Source organism: Coturnix japonica, chromosome Z, assembly GCF_054131305.1.
Source record: "Coturnix japonica strain WE chromosome Z, WE-NBRP24, whole genome shotgun sequence".
Taxonomy (NCBI): Eukaryota; Metazoa; Chordata; class Aves; order Galliformes; family Phasianidae; genus Coturnix; species Coturnix japonica.
Genome location: NC_140702.1, coordinates 855,815 through 875,677, shown reverse-complemented (window position 1 = coordinate 875,677; position 19,863 = coordinate 855,815). Strand labels below are relative to the sequence as shown.

Below are 19,863 nucleotides of genomic sequence, written 5' to 3'. Positions count from 1 at the left end.
TGGAGGCATTTGGGAAAAGTAATAAAAGACTGATTAAATGCAGAGAGGGGAGGGTGCTTCTTTTCACAGCAGATAGCTGGTAATTTCAGCAGATTGAAAAAAGTGCTTAGGAGAATTAATGCAAACTAAATACATGATCATCCTCTAGGGGAGTGTTGGGAGCCCAAGGGGAAGATCCTGCAGGGAAAGGAGAGTTTTGCAGACTTTCTTGGCACAGCATTTGCTGTTGTCATCGGTAGGGATGAAGCTGTGCTTGGATAGACTATCACACCTATCCTGAGTGGCTTTCTGTGGTCCTACATGAATTCAAGGATGGAAGAAGAGAAACTTGACCTTTAGGTTTATACTGGCATAGGAACATATACATTTAGGCTGGATATGGAAACATTTATTTTGGCAGCTCTGGTGTAATTAGCCATTAGAGTAACTCAGTCACAGGTAATCTTTTTTGTGAGAGTGGTGAGGAGAAATGGCATTCAGTGCTCTAAGGGTCAAGCTCAGGACACTGTTGGAAGAAAGTTCTTTGATATGGCACTGCCAATAGCGTGGATGCACCAGTCAGCTCTCTCAAGGTCTTTGTTCCTGTAAGCTTCCAATCTAGATAATAAGAGGTCTCCTTTGGGAAGGGGCTTTGAGCCCAGACCTAGGCTCCAGTGCCAGAAATGCACGTGTAGAGTTTAAAACATGAAATACAACAACAAATTTAAGTTGTTAGCAAAGCTTGGCAATTCTCCCTTGAATGCTGGAATTGCAGCACTCTGAATCAGTAATTAAAGGTGCTGTTCCTCGCTGTTTATTAGGAAAGCTTTTAGCACCTGACATAGGAGCAAGGTACTTACGAAGAAAGCAGTGACCTTCCTTTTCTTTGACCTTCTCTGTAACTACTTGCACAGGCTTTAAGGATAAGAGGGAATTTGGCTGCGTCTCACTGAATCAGGTCATTAAAGGACTCATAACTGCCACAGCCATAAATGCAGTCCTAGGGACAATCTAAAGAGAAGCTCTGCCGAGCATGAGTTTGCAGCAACTTGGAAGTTCCCATTGTTGTTGCAGAAATCACAAAAATCTTGCAGTTCTAGGATTTTCAGTCACTCAGAGTCACTGGCAAAGCAAAAGTTTCCTGTCACTGTTGAGACAAATAACACAGGAATGTCAAACACGGTGAATTATCAGTAATGCAGAATCTCCTCTTCTAATCAACAGAATTGCATGATTCCTTCCTTCCATTTGGAGATTATAACAGAAGCACAAGGGCCACAAATCATAAAGTCCTACGAAAAAAAGCAGTCTACCAGCAGTCTCTGGTTTTTATTGACTGGGGAGTGAGGGCAGTCACCAATAAGGAAATCTGCTGTCTCTCACACAACACCATGGCTGCTGGAGACAGACGGGATGCACCTTTCTTACAGCAGAAAAAGGATTATTGTGCAGGAGATAGCAGGGTAGAACTTTAAAGTACATTCACAGGGAGAAAGGGATGAAACCAGGCTTGCAAGTGATAAGCTATGGAACATCCCATACAAACTCAGCATCAGAAAGGAATGAAGACCAGAGCTTTTGAAACACTATTAAATCCCAAACCCACGAGCAGCTTCCACAAGTACCTGTTATCCACTGCTGTTGTTCAGAAACAAAAACAAGAACCTACAGTGCCTGCCTCGCAACTGTTTTGCAGTAGAGCCAAATTTGCAGTCTTATTTGATTATTTTTGTACTAGACATTTTGCATCATGAGACCTTTGCATTTGCCATTTTAGTTGGCGCGATTGCAGCTTGGTTCTGCAAGTGCTAGAAGCACGGATCTATTCTGTAATTATGCTAATAAAAATATGTTTCCCACTAGGCTTGGGTAGTTGCTGATGTTGGGACTGGATGCATATTAACAGCATCACAGAGCAGTGAGAAATGGATCAAGCAAAATCTCTCCTTCCCTCTCCAAAATATTCAAACGTGACTAGAATGAAACACATTCCTGATAATTACACCGATTCCCATCTATGTAACAATCTGCCAACACATAGATTGCTGCATTGAACATACGAGGATATTTAGGGCTTCAATCTCCCTCCTGCAATATTTGTGCAATAGAAACAGCAACAAGTACAAGGACTATACATTTTTTTACATGTGCCTACAGCTGAGCACCAGGATTTAAAGAACTGACAGAGCTGATGTGGCAATAACAATATATTGAAGATGCCAACAATGAATAGCGAGTGAGCCATCATTCATTGAGGAGGTTTGGAAGAAGTCTGGTAGCTGCACTCAGATTTCTAGAGGCAACATGACTTGGCAGACCTATAAATCTGATTCCTCAGAATAATTCAGATTTCTGCAATTTCTGCATCACTTGCCACATGGATCAGATTTTCTCTCGTCTGAATTGTTGCCTGCAAAAGCTCCCATAAGGCTGCATTGGCAGGTCCATTAAGTGAAAGACATGTGGAATGCTACCTACTGGAATTTGTAACAGTAGAAAATACTACAATAAAATTAAAAATACAACCTTGACTTGGAAAACTACAATGCATTGTCACGGTTTTGTAATTTTGCTATCAGTATACCACATCATAATATCATGTAATGCATGGATAATTTTACCGAATGTGCAGCTCACAGAAGAAAACTACATATCCCAGAGAACATCACGGTCGGGGATAAGTCACGGGACAAGGACACTATATGATCTCACTTCGGGGCTGGACTCACCCTCTTGAATCCTCGGAGCCAGGGGGGAGCGTGTGGGAGCCTTCCAGCCGTTTAGCCTAGAGCTACAGTAGGCCTCTTGGTTTTGGGACTCACTCTCACTCCTATTTTGCTTGATTCATTAGCCTTAATTTTAATTATATTGTATTATATTGTGTTATCCTGTATTTCGATATAGAATTTAGTAAATAAGTGTGCCTCCTTAGATTGTTGCCTCTGTTCTCTTTTCTAATTTCCCTTTTTTCCCTTTCCTTTTCGGCCAGCAAACATGCAGGCCAGCTGTCCCCCCGTCACTGGCACAGGTAGATTTTCGCTTAACCCGTGACATGCATAAAGCAGCACACATTAATACTGTAGTCCTACTTGGTCTGCTTTTTAATACAGAAGTAACACTTAGGCTGTATTATTTTGCACAGGAAACATAGCTATATTTGTCAGGGGATGGGATCAGTGGGATTTCTGTTGTTTTGCATCCTGATACACTTCAGTCTGCGGTGAAGCTTGAGATTCCTTCAATGTGTACAGATGAATATGAAGACAGTATTGCACATCCTAACCAACTCTGCAGGAATACTAAAACAACGGGCCTTGTTTGGAAACATACTCCTTAATAAGGTGCTCAAAAAGTTCTAACTCAGAAAGGCCGAGCAGAGTTTTCTTGCCTCAAGGTGTGCCTCAAGAGGTGCTTTGTGAGGTCATAATGGGCACCATGGTGACGTTCAGGAACCCCATACTATGTCACGCCAGGAGGAACCAGTTGACCAGTCTTGCCTCAAGCCTCCAAGGAGGGTGCTTGCTGGTTGTGGACGAGAGGTAGCATGGGGCAACTACGGGAGACAACTGCTCCCAGGTGTTGCTTTTTGCTCTTCCTTCTCCTTTTCCTTGTGACTCCATGTCATGGGCGACCCCGCAATGTTGCGTGGGAAGCACTTAGTCCAGGTAGGTTGGGCACTGAGCGAAGCAGAGGGGAAACAAACTCTTAAAGCTGCCTGGAAAGCAGTGTTGGATGGTGGGTCTGCCAGGGAAAAAACAGGCTCTTACATCGACTCTGTTCCCTTTGAAATGATGGCTTTCCAGCTTCACCAGGCATCCCACCATGGAGCAGAGGGGGACAACCTAAAGGGGAGAGCTGTGCCCACTGAGCAAAGAGGGCCTGAAACACAGCAAACCTGATGGGTAAATGGTGCAGCAAGGAATATTGCATGGCATTTCTGCTTTTCTCTATTCCAGATTATCGTGTCGGTGACACGTATGAAGCAGATCCCATGGAAGGTGATCTGGAACGTCTCCAGGATTCCAGGGGTATGTTTTTCCTTGGGGATGCACCTGGTCCCCGGCCATGGCTCACCCAGGACTCTAGTCTAGGCCTGGCAGAATCTGGACCTACGTGTGGCTCACAAAACACTACAAAATCCCCTGCCAGGCTTTGCAGGCTTCTTATCTAGAAGCCTGGCACAATATGGAAAGGAAGCCTTTCTTCTGTTTCTTTATAGATCTGCCTGTACGCCGTATATCTGGGCGACAGCATTTTCATCAGCCTCAAGGCTACCCCAGGGGTGAGTGGTCTGTCTTTGTTCATTTCACAGCGTCACCAGGTACTCTCAGCCTTGTCTTCCTGTGGAACATACCTTACAATGGTCTTTGCTGATGCTGGGATGTGGAGAAGAGCAGAGTACCAATCAAGAGAGCACAGGGATATGGCCTGGGATTCTTTGCCCTGCACAGCAGTGTTTGCCAGCAGCTTCATCCCTGTGTCTCCTGAAGTGATGCCAGCAAAGGCAGAAGCATTTAGGGCATGGTTTAGAGCTTCCTTCTAAAAGGGACGTGGAGATTCAGAAAGCATGTATGTCCTTGCTGCAGTTCCGGTCTCATGCTGCAGGGAATGCCTGGTCCTGTCACTGCTACAGAAGGGCAGCAGGGATACCACCCGTGTGCGGTGTGAGCAAATGGATGATCTGCTGAGCCTGGTGGTAGAACTAAAGGGGGAAGTAGAAAAGTTTAGGAGCATCCAGGATTGTGAGAGGGTGACTGACTGATGGAATCACTCTGCCATACCTACAAGAAGGGTGCACAGGAGCTGCTCTTCAGGCAACAGGGGATTATCTACACACTCACAGTCAGATGAGGGGGCGGGGGGGGGGAATCTCAAAGACAGCAAAAGATCAAAAACAAGTCCCTGTTCCGGGCAGCAAGCAGATCGCCTCTCAGCTTATCCCACCTTCCCAAATGATCTTACATAACAGCTATGATGCTCTGGAGCTGCAAAACAGACTTGGATGGTGGGTCCACTGGAGAAACAACCAGGCTCTGACACACAGTCTGCTCACCCGTGCCCCAAGTAGGGGCTGGGATGGTGTCAGCAGAGCCGTTTGCTGGCCAGCAGGTTCTGCACTCATGACTAATGGAAATGCACACTTTAGTCCTTACGTGCTCCCCATGGGGTTTACGTATGCTTCAAGGATGTCACAGGGTCCCCAGTGAGCAAGGGCAGTCTGTCCTGCAGACAGGCTTAGAACTACAGGCTGTTTCCTTGAGACAGCATCTGGGGAGCTGTCACGTCGAAGCCCACAGCTGAAACAGGCTCATGCACGCATTGAAAGAATGTTCATACGTGTTTGGATTCTGCCTGTTGCTCACACAATCCATCTCTGGTCACTGCGGATCCCTTAAGAAGCAGCATATTGCGACAGCTCTTGACAGAATTTCTGCTTTTCTCTATTCCAGATGCTGATCGTGTTGGTGACACCTATGAAGCATATCCCATGGAAGGTGATCTGGAACGTCTCCAGGATTCCAGGGGTATGTTTTTCCTTGGGGATGCACCTGATCCCTGGCCATGGCTCACCCAGGACTCTACTCTAGGCCTGTCAGTATCTGGACCTACGTGTGGCTCTCAAAACACTACGTGATCCCCTGCCAGGCTCTGTAGGCTCCTTATCTAGAAGCCTGGCACAATGTGGAAAGGAAGCCTTTCTTCTGTTTCTTTATAGATCTGCCTGTACGCCGTATATCTGGGATGCGCCGTTTTCATCAACCTCAAGGCTACCCCAGGGGTGAGTGGTCTGTCTTTGTTCATTTCACAGCGTCAGCAGGTACTTTCAGCCTTGTCTTCCTGTGGAACATACCTTACAATGGTCTTTGCTGATGCTGGGATGAGGAGAAGAGAAGAGTGCCAATCAAGAGAGCACAGGGACATGGTCTGGGATACTTTGGCCTGCACAGCGGTGTTTCTCAGCAGCCCCAGCCTACTGTCTCTACAAGTGCTGACAGCAAAGGCAGAAGCATCTGGAGAAGAGCTTAGAACTTCCCAGGGATCCTTTTCCCTAGCTGATCTATGCATGGTTTGTTTTGTGCCAATATGGTCCCTCTTTTGACACCTGGTAACCATTTGACCCATACTTGTGAGTGGAAGAGGGAGAGAAGTGTCTGTCAGTAGGAGTTTTTGTTGCCATTCAAGGCTGAACAGATTAATTGCAATGTATGTCAGGAACTGCCTCTGCTTGTAGATGTGGCCTTGGGTGCTGGCTCTGCAGCTTCTCAAAGGGTTCCTTATTTTGAGTCTTGGAGGAATCGCATGGCTAAGAGCTGTGTGTAGGTTTCTTTTGAGAGATGCCAAGTGCATCCAGAAGGCCAGCCTGACCCTCCTGCAGTTGTTAATTATGAAAAGAGTTATCACCATCTGTAATAAGAACGTTTCTCCTCTGTGTTTCCTTCTAGCTGTTGCACCTCAGATTCCTTATCCACGTTCTCAGATGGATCTTGATTTTGGGCCTGAAGAGTATCCCAAAGGTATGTTGTCATTGCCGATTTACCTGAAGAAATAAACCGTTCCTTCTTGAGGGGAAGGTACTAGTAATTGCTGTGGAGAGCTTCTGTAGAGGATGTGTTTGCTGCCATTCAAAGCAGAAGAATTGCATTCAAACATGTAACTGGAGCTGTTTTGATGGTAGTGGTGGAGCTGGCCAAGTAGGATTAGTGGTACCATTGCAAGTAGGCTTGTGCTCAGGAGGACTGTAAGACATCATCCTCATCCTCTGCTACTAAGGCACAAGAATCAGGGATGATAATGGTGTGAATACTACAAGCCCTTGCACTTCTTCACTACACTGTGATGTCGTCAGTAGTGCAGAACTCATGAGTGTGTTGCACTGTCTTGTGTTCTCCAGCTGCCGGAGGTGTGAGAACTGCAGAGCATGTGGAACAGAAACAAGGAGGATATAAATCTGCCTTTGCAGTGCTTGCCGTTCTGTTCTTTCTGATGGTCCTGGCTGCTTTGGCTTACCTGGCAAAACGTCTGCTGATGAAGAGACAAAAGTGAGTTGTTTCTCTAGTACTCTTTCCTAGGTGGCTGCGTTGTACAGGGAAGCTCTTGCAATGAGAGCCTACCAGAGCACAGTGAGCAATGGACAGCCATCTGCTGGGATTTCTGTTCAGGGATCACTTTGCCTCATAACTCCTACAAATTTGGAGTCTTGTCTAAAATCCCTTTCTTTTTGTTGCAGAAAAACAATGACATTTGAAGCTGTCATGAAAAATGAAGACCCAGCTCCAGCAGAAAAACGACAGCCAGTAGCTCGAATTATCATAGAAATTCAAGATGTTTCTGGGGATTCACAGTCACGTCGGAAGGGTCTTGTCCGATGTATATTCTCACCAATCACTGCCTTATTCAGACAGTCCCCACAGCAATCCTCTACGCTTGACCTTTGCAAGCAGTCAGGAATCGCTGGTACAAGCAAAAAGGCACTAACATCAGGAAAAGAGGAGAAAAATGCATCCTGATGTGGAAAAGCAGTGAAATTGGTTGAATCATAGAACTCCTGGTGGACTTTCCCAGTTCCAGCAGTCCATTTCATGATGTCATTACTTAAGGATGACCATTATAGCATTCACCGCTTATTCCATATCATGACATCATGCCCAAGTTGTACAACACATATATGTATATCTAAATAGTCAATAAACTATAATTACCATCATATACAGATTTATGTACTTATGTGCACGTATACCTAAAACTTCTGACTGTTCTCTCCCATCATCAAGTCTCCTTCTGGTACAAACTCAACATCCCTGTTTGATTTTTGCATTTCCCACCATGTCCCTGAGCAAAATCAGTCCCACAGGTGGGCTGGCATTTGCCCGAGGCAGGGGTGAACCAAGTCGTTTTCCCTCATTAATTCTTCTTGTGTACTACATGAACCGTTGTACAGTACATAAGATGCTGGACTGAGCAGGGCCATCACAACTGACAGATCCCAGAGTGTTGACTAACCAGGTGGCTTGGGCTAAACGTTTATCCCAGTGCATGAATGTTCTGCCAACTATTGCTTTCAGTGTAGTTTTTAACACTCCGAAGCATTGCCTTTTCCAGAAGCTGGTGCATTGCAGAGGGTATGAAATGTCCACTCAGTGACATCCTCTTTGGCCCAGGTGTTTATGAGGTCATTATTAAAATGAGTTCTATTATCCTAAGATTTGCTATTCTGGTATTTTGGGTGGAGGTATGGGACACGGGTGTTTCCAGAACTCAGATGTTTGCTTCCACCATTGCAAGCACATTGTGCTTTCCATGGCAGGTTTATGGGAGTGAGATAGAATTCACCACCAGGCCTCCCCATATTTCTACTTAATCCACTGTCCCCTGCACCAAAGAGTCTTCATGGGCTTGGCTTACTTATTTGCAGCACCAGCTTCACATTCACAGATTACCTGTGCAATAGTGTCCATGGTCAAGCCCACCCCTCAGTCCTGTGCCTATCCATATGTTACAAAACTTCCTTGATGGCTTCTGGTGTCATGAGGCCAGTGGGCTAGAAATGGCTTTTTATTCCATTGCAGCGTAGATGTACCAGAGCACGAGACATTCAGCACACCCTGTGGACATTTTCACATTTGAAAGCATTTCTTTGGAGCTGCTTGCTTTCAAACAGGAAGGCCCAGGAATGTTTCCTGGCCGAAGACTGGCTGGTGCACCACTACTGATGATCAGCACCCCCTGAAACACAGGCAGTGATGGATTAAAGCGTGGTTACCTGCTTTGGTTTGCTGTTGACAAGAGACAGAGAGTCCTTGGATTTCTTTATTCCATTTGCGAGAGAGTCTACTGGGGCATAATGAAGCATTCAATAGTTCTCCCTTAGCAGCTTTCCCAATTCCAGCAGTTCATTTCATGATGTCCATACTTAACTGGACTTGATCTTTAAGTTCTTTTCCAACTTGAGCAATTCTTTGATTCTTAATGGCTAAACCAATAAGGATTTACAAATGCTTGTTCACGACCTGGTGGGCAAAGTGAATAACAGTCTCCCTTCATCTGCCTCCCCGGAGCAGATCCTATATATCACTACGTTGTCAGTGCTAGCTCCCATTGTAGCCCCCTTGGAAGAGTTAGCTAAGCTGGACTTAGGGCCTGGAGTGCAAAAGCCTTCTGTCAGCACAAGACGATGGACATGAGTGCACCTCAGCAGGTCTGCAGATGACACCAAGCTGAGCAGTGCAGTCAGTGCTTTAGATTGGAAGGGAAGACATCTGGAGAAACTTGGACAGGGTGGAGAAGTGGGCCCATGAGAACTCAGTGAGGTTCAGGAAGGCCAAGTACAGTGTGTTGCACTTGGGCTGGGGCAATCCCAGGTATTTATACAGACTGGGGAAAGTACTCCTCGAGGGCAGCCCTGCGGAGAAAGATGATCTTGGATGATCTCGTAGGTCTTTTCCAAGACTTGGTGATTCTGTGATTCTGTAATTTGACAGCTACGTCAAGTGGAGACCCCAACACGATAAACATGACAGACGTGACGAATGTGGTAGTGTGAATGTGATTTGCGATTGTGGAGACCCAAGTCTATTTGAGCCACCTCAATTTTGGCAGCTCAATCAACCTGATGGTTATTTTTATGTTCTTCAGTAGCCTTACTTTTAGGCACATGAGCATCTACATGGTGCACTTTTACAACAATGTTCCTTATTCGGGCAGCAATGTCTTTCCACAGTTCAGCAGCCCAAACAGGTTTACCCTTTCGTTGCCAGTTATCATCTTCCCACTAATGCAACCACCCCCATAAGGCATTTGCCACCATCCATGAATCACTATAAAGATGAAGCATTGGCCACCTCTCTCGTTCAGCCACATCTAAGGCCAGCTGGACAGCTTTTACTTCTGCAAACTGACTTGGTTCTCCCTTACCTTCAGTGGCCTCTGCAACCTGTCGTGTGGGGCTCCACACAGCAGCTTTCCATTTGCGATGCTTCCCTATAATACGACTTGATCCATCAGTGAACAGGGCATATTTCTTTTCATTTTCTGGTAATTCGTTGTATGGTGGGGCCTCTTTAGCATGTGACAACTCCCTCTGTTGGTGATGTTCCAAATCTTTTACTTTCAGGCCAGTCCATGATCACCTCTAAAATTCCTGGACGATTGAGGTTTCCCATTCGCGCTCGCTGTGTAATCAGCGTAATCCACTTGCTCCAGGTGACATCAGTAGCATGATGGGTGGAGGGAACCTGTCCTTTGAACATCCAGTTCAGCACTGGTAATCGAGGTGCCAGAAGGAGCTGTGTTTCAGTACCAACTACTTCGGAAGCAGCCCGAACCCCCTCATATGCAGCTAAGATCTTCTTCTCAGTTGGAGTGTAGCGCTCCTCAGACCCTTTATATGCTCGACTCCAGAATCCCAGGGGTCGGCCTCGGGTCTCTCCTGAGGCTCTTTGCCACAAACTCCAGGTGGGACCTTTCTCTCCAGCAGCAGTGTAGAGGATGTTCTTCACATCCTGTCCCGTCCGTACTGGCCCCAAGGGATACCCCTTGGGATCCTTAAAATATCCCATCCTAAGGTAATCGATACCCAAAATACATGGAGCCTCTGGACCAGTCACAATAGGGTGTCTCTGCCAGTTTTTTATGGTCTCTGCTGCCATCTCCTGTCCTATATCGGTACTAATAATTCAGTCTGGGATGCTCTTTATTCCAACCAACCCAGGGACTCTGATATTTCTCATTATTTGCCCTTATGGTGAACTTTCCATATTGACTCACGCTTAGTAGGTAGCTAAAGCCATTAAACACAATGCTGTACGTGAAAGGAGGCCCTGAGACAGCACCGATCTGATGAGGAGCAGCTTTACTGCACCGGATTAAAGCAGGAATCATCCCTATATCAACATGTATATGTATATATATGTATATATAAAGGATTGGACACATAAACCACCCCAAACGTGTGGTAATAACACACAGCGCTCTACGGGACCCGCCAAGCCGCACCACACAGCCCTGCGCATGCGCACTGCTGCTTCGGCCGGCCGGAAAGCGAGACCGGAAGTTAACAACCGGAAACAGCCGCCTAGAGCGGCTCCAACCATAGAGTTTCAGCCTAGAGCGGCACCACGGCGGACCGAGTGGAGGCGTGGGGACGGCAACATGGCGGCGGTGCTGAACCTGAACAACGAGGTGAGCGCGGCAGGGATGGGGACGATAGGGAACGGATGGGACAGAAAAGGGAAGAGCCGGGCCCGTTTTCATGCAATGGGAGAAGATGTGTTAAAAGTCAGCTCTGAGGGTGATTTCTGACCCAGGAATTTAATGGGGAGGTAAACGTGATGTTCGGAAAACGTGCATTATAATGTGAGGTCAGATGCTGCTACAAGCCTTTGGTTCTTGTGACTGCTAAATGAGGTTAAATGTAAAGTAATCATAACGTTTTCTTGGCCTGGATAATCCTCTGTGTGTTTATATGGGAAGCTTTTGTGAGAGTTTGTCTTGCTGTTAATATCCCTTTCTCAGGTGAAGGTGGCATGCTAGCCGGTGAGCTAAAGTATATAGTATATAAAGTAATCATATTAAAACTGAATGACTCATGTGCTTCCAATTTGGTAAGGGATAATATTAATGTATAAAAATCAGCCTTATACAGTGTACCTGTTGGACTGCATCGATCAGATGCAATGGGAACTACTGCAGAAAGAAATGTAAGTTCCATTTAAATGGCTAATGAAATTGCTTCATCTTATCTGGATTTATAGTAGTACTCTAGAAACCCTTGTAGACTTGGTTATTTACTAGCTTTTAATTTTCATAAAGATAGGCCTCTGCTCTTAATGAAGAAACTATGTTGCCTATTAAATGTAGGTTCCTTTCTTTCTGACAGCCTCTGGGTTTATTTGGTAATGTCAGAGAATTTGGAGAGGGGACCTTGGAAGTCTTTTAAAAGGTATAATTTGGACAGAAAATAGTGCAGCCCTGAAACAGCAATTTTTCTCTTGCTCAGAGATATGATTTAGCAGAGGGTTGTTTGAGTTAGGGTGCTATGGTTAGGCTTGATGATCTTTGAGGTCTTTTCCAACCTGAGTTCTATGGTTCTGCCATGCTTGTCTGTGTTTGGCTATAATTGTATTCTCACCTCATCTTTAATTTTACAGGCATACACGCTGAAGGAATCCTTTAAAAATATTGCAGTGTGATGTATGTTTCTTGTTCTAGCGAGCATTTCAAGGGTTTTCAGGTATCAAAGAATAGCCTGCCGTCCTAAAAAATGCATATGAACTAAACTTTCTGAAGCATGTGCTAGGTGGCAGCACATCAACAGCCAGAAAAACCTAACAGTCAGACTCAAAGTGCTGTTTTCTGGGTCCCAGGACTTTGAGCTGTGTTGTTCTATGTTGCAGCACTCAGGTTCTCATACTTCTTTGGTTTACAACTGTCAACTTCTGGGTTGTCTAGACTGGAAGTAATGTGTTCAAAAGGTAATTTGGGCATGTGGCAGAAGAATAACAGAAGAATAAGAGGCTTGAAGTGTTGCTGCAGGAAATACTTGTAGCACAGGAAGAAGAACTGAAGTATGTTTTATGAAGTTCTAAAACTGTATTTGTGCTAAACCTGTATTTTTCTTACATCATTTATCACTGCACAGCTGGAGGGAAGCAGAGTCCAGAAATGGGTTATTTCTGTGAGGTGTATTTAGTGTGAAATATTTATTTATCCATGTTAGTCCTTAGCATATAATTATTTCTGTTATTGATGGAATAGGTCTAGCATGCTGATACAGAATGACAGAAACATGGGTTCTGGAAGGGACCAGGATCCCTACAGCAGGTCACCCAGGTGGGTATCCAGCCAGGACTTGGATATCTCCATAGAAGGAAACTCCACAACCTCTCTGGCAGCTTTGAGGCTACTCCAGGGTATTTATTTGCTGTTACTTAAGCTCTTTTTTACTTGGAGTCTTCAGCATGTGAGTGCCACATCACTCAGGTGTGATTTACCTCTGCACGTTTCCATTGACATTACATAACATTTGAAACAAGTAATTCGATATTTTACAGTGTTTTTTTTTCTTTTTCACATTTTTGACTATTGTAACTGGGGCAGCTCTTACAGTCTTTAATTTGAGGCTGTTTGTGAAGAACTGCTTTGCTGTTTCTGTCCTCTAGTCAGTAAAGCAAAGTGTAATTTTCAAGGGTTGTATTTCCTGCAGCTTTCTAGCTTTTTATTATTATTATTATTATTTATTTTTAAAGAATTCAGTTTTCTCCGTCGAACAAACTGATGTGAGAATTCAGTTTCATAGTTTATTTTGCCCCAATAGCTAATGTTACCTAAGGAATGTTGTGATACTTTAAAGTACATTCCTGGACCTTCTTACTAGTGATAAAAAAGAATTCTAGACTGAAACTTTCAAAATAACAATGACTGAGTGCTGTTAGGCATTATGGTATTTAAAGCAGTCCAAAATACTGGGCAGCCAGCCCAATGCGGTTATCCAAACTTCTCTTTGAAATAAAATAGCTGCCCTCAAAGATCCGTTTTTTTGTGCTGTACTCTGGGCTGTGTGGTGGATCTAGGAGCTCCTTTAGTGCAACTTAATATTCCCGTATGCTGACTTTGTAGCTGACTAAAGGGGAAGTGAGGCATGAGCTGCGGTATCTGACTAGTTGTCTGGTATTGGACCGACCTATGAGATGGTTTATTGCTCGTAATTCAAAATACCGTGCTCTCTTTCAAGGCATGAGTCTGTCTGAGGAAGAAACTGCTGCATTTTTGTGTAACAGCTTAGTCGTCAGAAAAACATTATGGTAGTTGAGAAGACTGCCCTGTGGTATCCTGTTCTTCAGTCTGAGATGAGTGGAATCCTGTGATCTCAATCACCAGCAGAGTGCACTAATCACAAATACTAGCAGGTTTCTGCTTAGGGAAAAGTTTGACTGTATGTGTTAAGGGGAGCCTGGTCATAAAGTTAGCCAGTGGGAGTATTGCCTTAGGAAAAGCACTTGGCTGTGTTTCAAAGGCTGCTTATCCAACAATTAACATGAAATACATGAGCTCCCTCCAAGGAAGTACTGGAACTTGGGTGTATTTACTCTGAAGAAATTCTTCTTGCAGGTCTACAGATGAGTTCCATTTTAATATTTAGTCTCTGGCTCGGGCATCTTGTTTGTTCCGGCATCATCTTAGTCTAGCATGTGGGTCAAGCCACTCTCTTTAAGCAGAAGCAGTTGTCTTGGACTCCTTCACAGTGAACATATTCTGTAATTTTTGGCTTCTCAGTGCTGGTAAGTGCTACAAAACCCAGTCTGTTCTTCAGATGGTGGACACCAGTTCTGGCTACCTGCTGGTATGGCCAGGTTGTATCAGACAGACTATTTCTCCTGGGCAACCTGAGTCAGCTTTAGTTTGAGCACTTCAAAATTAGTCTTGATCTAAATACAAACAATTAGTATTCTTTGGGGGAAAGTACAGGTGCCTGGAATGTTCTATGGCTGAAATTGAAGCTGTTGGCAGAGTTCTGGCATGGCCAAGATCTGCTAATTCCAGGCTTATGCATATTCTTAAATATGTAATTGAAGATGATCATACTGTCTCTTCTATGTCAATGAAATCAATTGAATGTCATTATTGGGAAGGTATATAAAAAAGCTGCAAGAGTTAAAAAAAAAATAAAGTAAAATGAAATAAAATTACACAATTCAAAACCAAATAGCTAATCTGTACCGTCACATTTCTCAATATGCTGGCAAATTACTACTTCTGCTGTAAATTTTAAGTCTTTGCAAAGTTAGAATGCTAACAGTACTTTCTCTTTAAACTCTGGAATACTTGACAGCAGTCATATTTCAGCTCTATGGAAATGAATGTAAAAATTCTTGCATTCCTTCTGTTACTAATAAATAACTCTAAGTGCAACGGTTCCTTGAAGGAGAAAAAACTGTGTTAGGTTGGGCTTGAATTCTGTTTAAAACAGTTCAAGTATTAAATTACTGACATTCTTTTACAGACCATGTAAATGTCCTAAGGAAAAGGTCTTTTGAAAGCTTATGAAATTTCCAAACTTATACTCTGTGAGATAGAATTCTGAGGAGCTGTGGCTTTATTTTTTCTAGGAACAGTTCCAGCAGCTGTTTCTAAAGTTTCTAGAGTTGCCACATCATCAGTTGCACTAATAAAAACAGCAAATTCTGATCAGCCATTGACACAGATTTTCTTTCAGCAGATTACGGAAGCGATTAAACATGGCAAACTCTTGCTTTTTGGCAATACCGTGTATAGCCCTTATCAAGCTATCGTTCTTCAGAGCAGAAATGAAAACTTTTCCATAGCACAAGTGGTTTATATAAAGTGTGTGTGGTAGGCCACGAAGGCTAGCAAGATGCTCTCATAAAACATCTGTGGTTGCTTGGTGTGGTAGTGTACAGTAATGAAAAAAACATGCAAACACAGTCATGGGAAACTTTAACTCGTATTTGAAAGGAGCTGTGAGGTACTTGCAGTGCACAGTATATACTATCAGATTTAATCCGTGCTTAAAATATGGTGTTTTTTATTTTAGAAATGCTTTTTACTGTTGTAAATGTGCTTAATTGCTTGCTGCTGTCATTGCAGATGTCTTTTTACAACCTCTGCATAACCAGGCATGAAACTTGCTGCTGACTGAAAAAGAAGAAAGGCTGAAATGGGGTAAAAGGAAGGGAAATGTTATGGTGTTGGGGTTTTTTTTGCCCAATAGTTTTTTAGAGCAGGGGGGAGTGTGCTAGAAGAAGATTGGTAGTCAGTTGTGAATTCACTGTGAGTTGGTGGCTGATATAACCCTGATACAATTCCTTTCAGTTTGTCTTGTGCAATTAAAAGCTTTTCAGTTGGGGTTTCTGGCACAAAAACATTGAGCTGCTAAATTAAGTGACTCTTTAGTTGCCCTTTAAATCACAGTAAGAAAAGGATTTTAAAATGTACTTAGGTTTTAATGAAAAGTTGCAAGTACATTACTTATTCTCTTACAGAAGTAGGTCAGAGTGGTGAACATTTACTCATGTTGCATTTAACACCAAATAGTGCATCTATATTCAAAATTTAATTAGAAATTAAATCAGTGATTGTGTTTTTACAGTGCAAGTATTCTGTTCATTCAGTAATGAACATGCAGTCCAAAATTGAGTCCAGCAGAGTATTTCTATAATGGCTCATACAGAACCTCCATTTAAATCATCAGTAGGCTTGATACTGACCAGAAATAAGCTAGGGCCACTAACTCACTAATTAGAGTATAACATCTGGAAGTCTGGTTGGAGTCATTCAGTTGTGTTGAAAGCTGTTTTCTCACAGGCTGGAAGACTTGTTTATGTATAGTCTAGCAAAGATCAGATATAAAGTGGATCTCCACCGTTGAATTGGGCAGCTGCCAGGTTATGATTGGATAGCAGTTTGGTAGGATGAGAAGTTAGGTTGGAAGGTCTTTCAAATTGAACAGAATCTCAACACTGCATTGTCCTGTTTGGGAGCAGAAGTGAGGAGTACTCCAATAGGAGCCAAGAGCTCAGGGCAAGAAATATAATGTTAGGGACTTCATATTTCCCATTATTAGCTCTTATAGCTCCTCAGACTACTACTGAAATAACATTTATTCCAAAATGTGTGAGTAAAGCTCGTCAGAATTTTTTACTGTGGTAATATGTTTTCTTCAAGTGCTATGGCTCTTTGCAGTTGTATGAAACCAGAAAGCTTCTTAGGTCTTGCACAGATATGCTGATGCATTAATGAATGTACTGGTTGCATGAGAAGCTAGTAAGAACTGTTTTGAGTAGCAGCTGGTTCAAAGGAATGAATAAGGGATTTCATCCAGAGGCGAAATCTCTAGAGGTCTGCTGCAAAGGAAATAAGTAACATAGGAACAGGATAGCATAACTTAAATTTAGTTGCATGATAAAATAGGAATTCCAAACAATATAAAGCAGAGGGCAGTTAAGGTGATTGCTTGCTCTTGAAGTGATGTAGAAATAACCAGGAGGATGGAAGGGAAGAGAGATACAGCAGCATTACAGGGACAACACTACATAATGTAGTTATGTATGTAGTTAATGAAGTTACACCATGTAACTTCAGTTACATAATATTCTAACATATATGCATTTACTAAAATTCCTTATTGTTAGATCAATTTTATTAACTATTTTGAGGGAGTAAAAAAACCTTCCATAGGTGCAGAGAAAAGGAAATTGACTTAATATGTATTAATAGGTATTTGTCCAATGTGGTAATTTCTCTGCTGGTACTTGCTTTCAAACGATAACATGGCTTGGGTTTACGTTATTAACTTGAAAGCATTTTTCTTGTGTGATTTCTTTGTGTTTTCATGACAACTGTATAGTGACAGTGAAAAGAAAGTTTTAAGTGGGTGAGTCTCATTAGGAGACGAGTGGTTGTGTTGAATGACATCTTCACAAAAACACTTAGTGCCTTTTCAGTTACTATTAAGATGTGGATGTTTGCCAGATGTTGCTCAATGATAATCTTTTGCAGGCATCCCACTCACTCCCTGGCTTCCCTGCATGTGGGACTAATCTGAGCTGTGTATAAAAATGTCTTTTTTTATGTGGCATCCTGTACTCGGAAGAACCTCTCCTACTTCTATCTACTTCATCAAGCAGCGTTTGATTCCGCCTTGAAATTTCACTTGTCAGGTTAAAAACATCAGCCAAAATAACATAGTAAATGTAAAATATCCTGTGTGCTTAAGCTGCAGAACCTGTGAAGCCTAGCATCTTACAGCTTTGCACCTCGTTGTCCATAAAACTTCATACCAGTATCCTCATTCATCTCTACAGCTTTTTACTTAGAAGTCCCCCTCACTCTTACCATTCTCCTCTTCTCAACATTGATACCATGCACTTTTTCAGATGTCTTACAGACACTTGGAGTGGCTTATAGAGGTGAAACTGAGATAGTTGTGGAAATGATCAAGTTTTGCAGATCATTTGCTAATCACTGTGTTTCAGGTTATTAAGAATCTGAGGATTCATGATGTTGCATCTGGTTTTGAAAGCACCACTAACTGAAGAGTGAAAGGAAACGGATGCACTCTATTTGTTCTTCTGTGTTTATTTTGATAACTCCTGTGTCACAATTGCAACTTCTTCTATTACCATCTTCCTGTGAAAGCACAGCATAATGAGATGTGAAAGTCCCAAATGGCTTCTAGCCATCTCTGGGGTCTGATTAAGAAATCCTGACTATAGAAATCCAGTTATTTGAGCTTAGCTATGTTGATTGCCTTGGTCACATCCCCTTGCAAACAGTCCATGGTGGTACTTTTAGCACAATGCTTGCTGTGGGTTTTCAAACTTGTGCCCTTGAAATGCCTTGAAATCACCTTCAAGTAGTTCTCAGATGTATAAGACTTATCAACTGTACCCCTTTCCCCTCTCCCATTCACCCAGTGTGGTAATTTCTGGTTGTTGTGGTGTCTTTGGGATACATCTCATCTACATTTTGCTTAGACATATTGCAGTGCTATCCGGTCTACTTGCTGCAAATGTGTTTATCTGAAGAAAGAATAAATAATAAATATAAATAAAAGGTAAAGGCAAGACCAATACTGGGAAGAAAATAAGCTAAGAGGGGCTGAAAGAAACAGTGTGTTCCTTAGCTCTCACCTTGCTGAGATCTGATCCTGGTGTTAAATAAGAGGATTGCTTATTGATCAAAGTCTGGTTTGTGGTATCCAGCTCACCCTGTCTCCATCTGTATGCTCCCACCCTGTTCTTTTGCCCTGGAACTAACCAGCATTCATGTGACTGTGAACCAATGTAGGAAACTAATCTGACTGGAGATTGAACTTGCTTTCATTCCTCGTAAGGTTAGAATCTATTTTGTGGATTGTATGTAGATGTGTATGGATTATTCTTGCTGCTTTTACCTCCTGTTCATGCTTTTATAATGCAAATATGTGAAGCTACAGCTAGTCTAGTAGTGGCTATTTCCAAATATTTTGACAAGTATAAAATTCATAATGTAATACAGTGAATCTTTTTTTATTAAAAAAAAGAAAAAAGGAAGGAAAAAGACAGGGTAAATTTGGGAACGTCTAACTTCTCCTAAGAATCTGAAAAATCATTAGATATTTCAAGCTGACATTCCAGATAATAGAGGGAAATATTTGTAATGAAGTTCCAAAAACTTTTTATTTTTTTTAAACTCAAATTATTCACTCAAAAGATCACATACTGTTGTTCATTCTGGCTAGTACGTGATCCAGCCACAGGTGTTTTGAATTTGAGAACTCACTGTTGCCAAGGAGCACCAAAATTTAACATTTAGAATACTACATTGCCATGGTAATTTCTTGGTTAGAAGGCTGCCAAGTAACAAAAATGAAACCAATGCTTCTGGTGTATCCTAGGAAAATAAAGTTCTATGAAAACTGAAATATTTGTTCCATTTTTTTTTTCTAGGTATTGGAGAGATGCTGAATACTGAGCTTAAATACATGGTTTTGTTTATTTGTTTGTTCTTTACGCTGGATTTCTTCTTGGGACTTTTGTTCATGCATAACTTAAGCAATGTACACAAATCTTTTGGTTGTGTTTCTAATGAATTCTTTTCTATGCATAAGCAGATTTACTTAAACTTCCACGGTTTCAGTCCCAGTGCAATACAGTCAGGAAGCTATTGTGTTCATCTGAGCATATTTAAAGATTTTCTTTTTTTTTTCCCCTTTCTCCTTGAGTCATTCTGGTGATAATGGAGCAAAACCTGATTTCAATCTGCTATGATTCCTTTGTCATGTAAGGTCTCAACCAGGGCTGAAATACAGCTTGTACCTATTTCATTTATAGCAGGTAGGTAGATTATTGAATTTTTGTTGTCACCATTCCACTCTCAGATATGTTT

The 19,863-nt window shown here is 42.5% G+C and overlaps 2 protein-coding genes and 1 long non-coding RNA gene across 8 annotated transcripts in view; all 3 read left to right on the top strand.

Annotated features, from left to right (window-relative positions):
* The first annotated feature begins 3,122 nt into the window (after positions 1-3,122).
* Positions 3,123-4,234, top strand: LOC146753316 (uncharacterized). Its single transcript, XR_014939326.1, has 3 exons — positions 3,123-3,644; positions 3,936-4,007; positions 4,199-4,234. It is a non-coding gene; the product is annotated as an uncharacterized LOC146753316 (long non-coding RNA).
* A 59-nt stretch (positions 4,235-4,293) lies between these two features.
* LOC146753315 (uncharacterized) lies at positions 4,294-7,690 on the top strand. Its single transcript, XM_085528691.1, has 5 exons — positions 4,294-5,504; positions 5,696-5,758; positions 6,423-6,494; positions 6,872-7,019; positions 7,208-7,690. Exons 1-5 carry the CDS (start codon positions 5,468-5,470, stop codon positions 7,485-7,487), a joined length of 600 nt encoding a protein of 199 aa, XP_085384817.1. The 5' UTR covers positions 4,294-5,467; the 3' UTR covers positions 7,488-7,690.
* A 3,403-nt stretch (positions 7,691-11,093) lies between these two features.
* Positions 11,094-19,863, top strand: part of SRFBP1 (serum response factor binding protein 1) — a 35,009-nt gene continuing 26,239 nt past the window's right edge. Inside the window, exons 1-2 of one of the 6 annotated variants that reach the window (XM_085530420.1) lie at positions 11,094-11,157; positions 12,733-12,807. Coding sequence is in view for 1 of the 6 variants with exons in the window: in XM_085530419.1 (XP_085386545.1) it covers positions 11,128-11,157 (30 nt within the window). In the remaining 5 variants the exon portion in view is untranslated. Of the gene's footprint in view, positions 11,298-12,732; positions 12,808-14,032; positions 14,256-15,587; positions 15,658-19,693; positions 19,812-19,863 lie in introns of those variants that run through there. The other 5 variants (XM_085530419.1, XM_085530423.1, XM_015850054.3 and 2 more) reach the window with 5 other exon arrangements.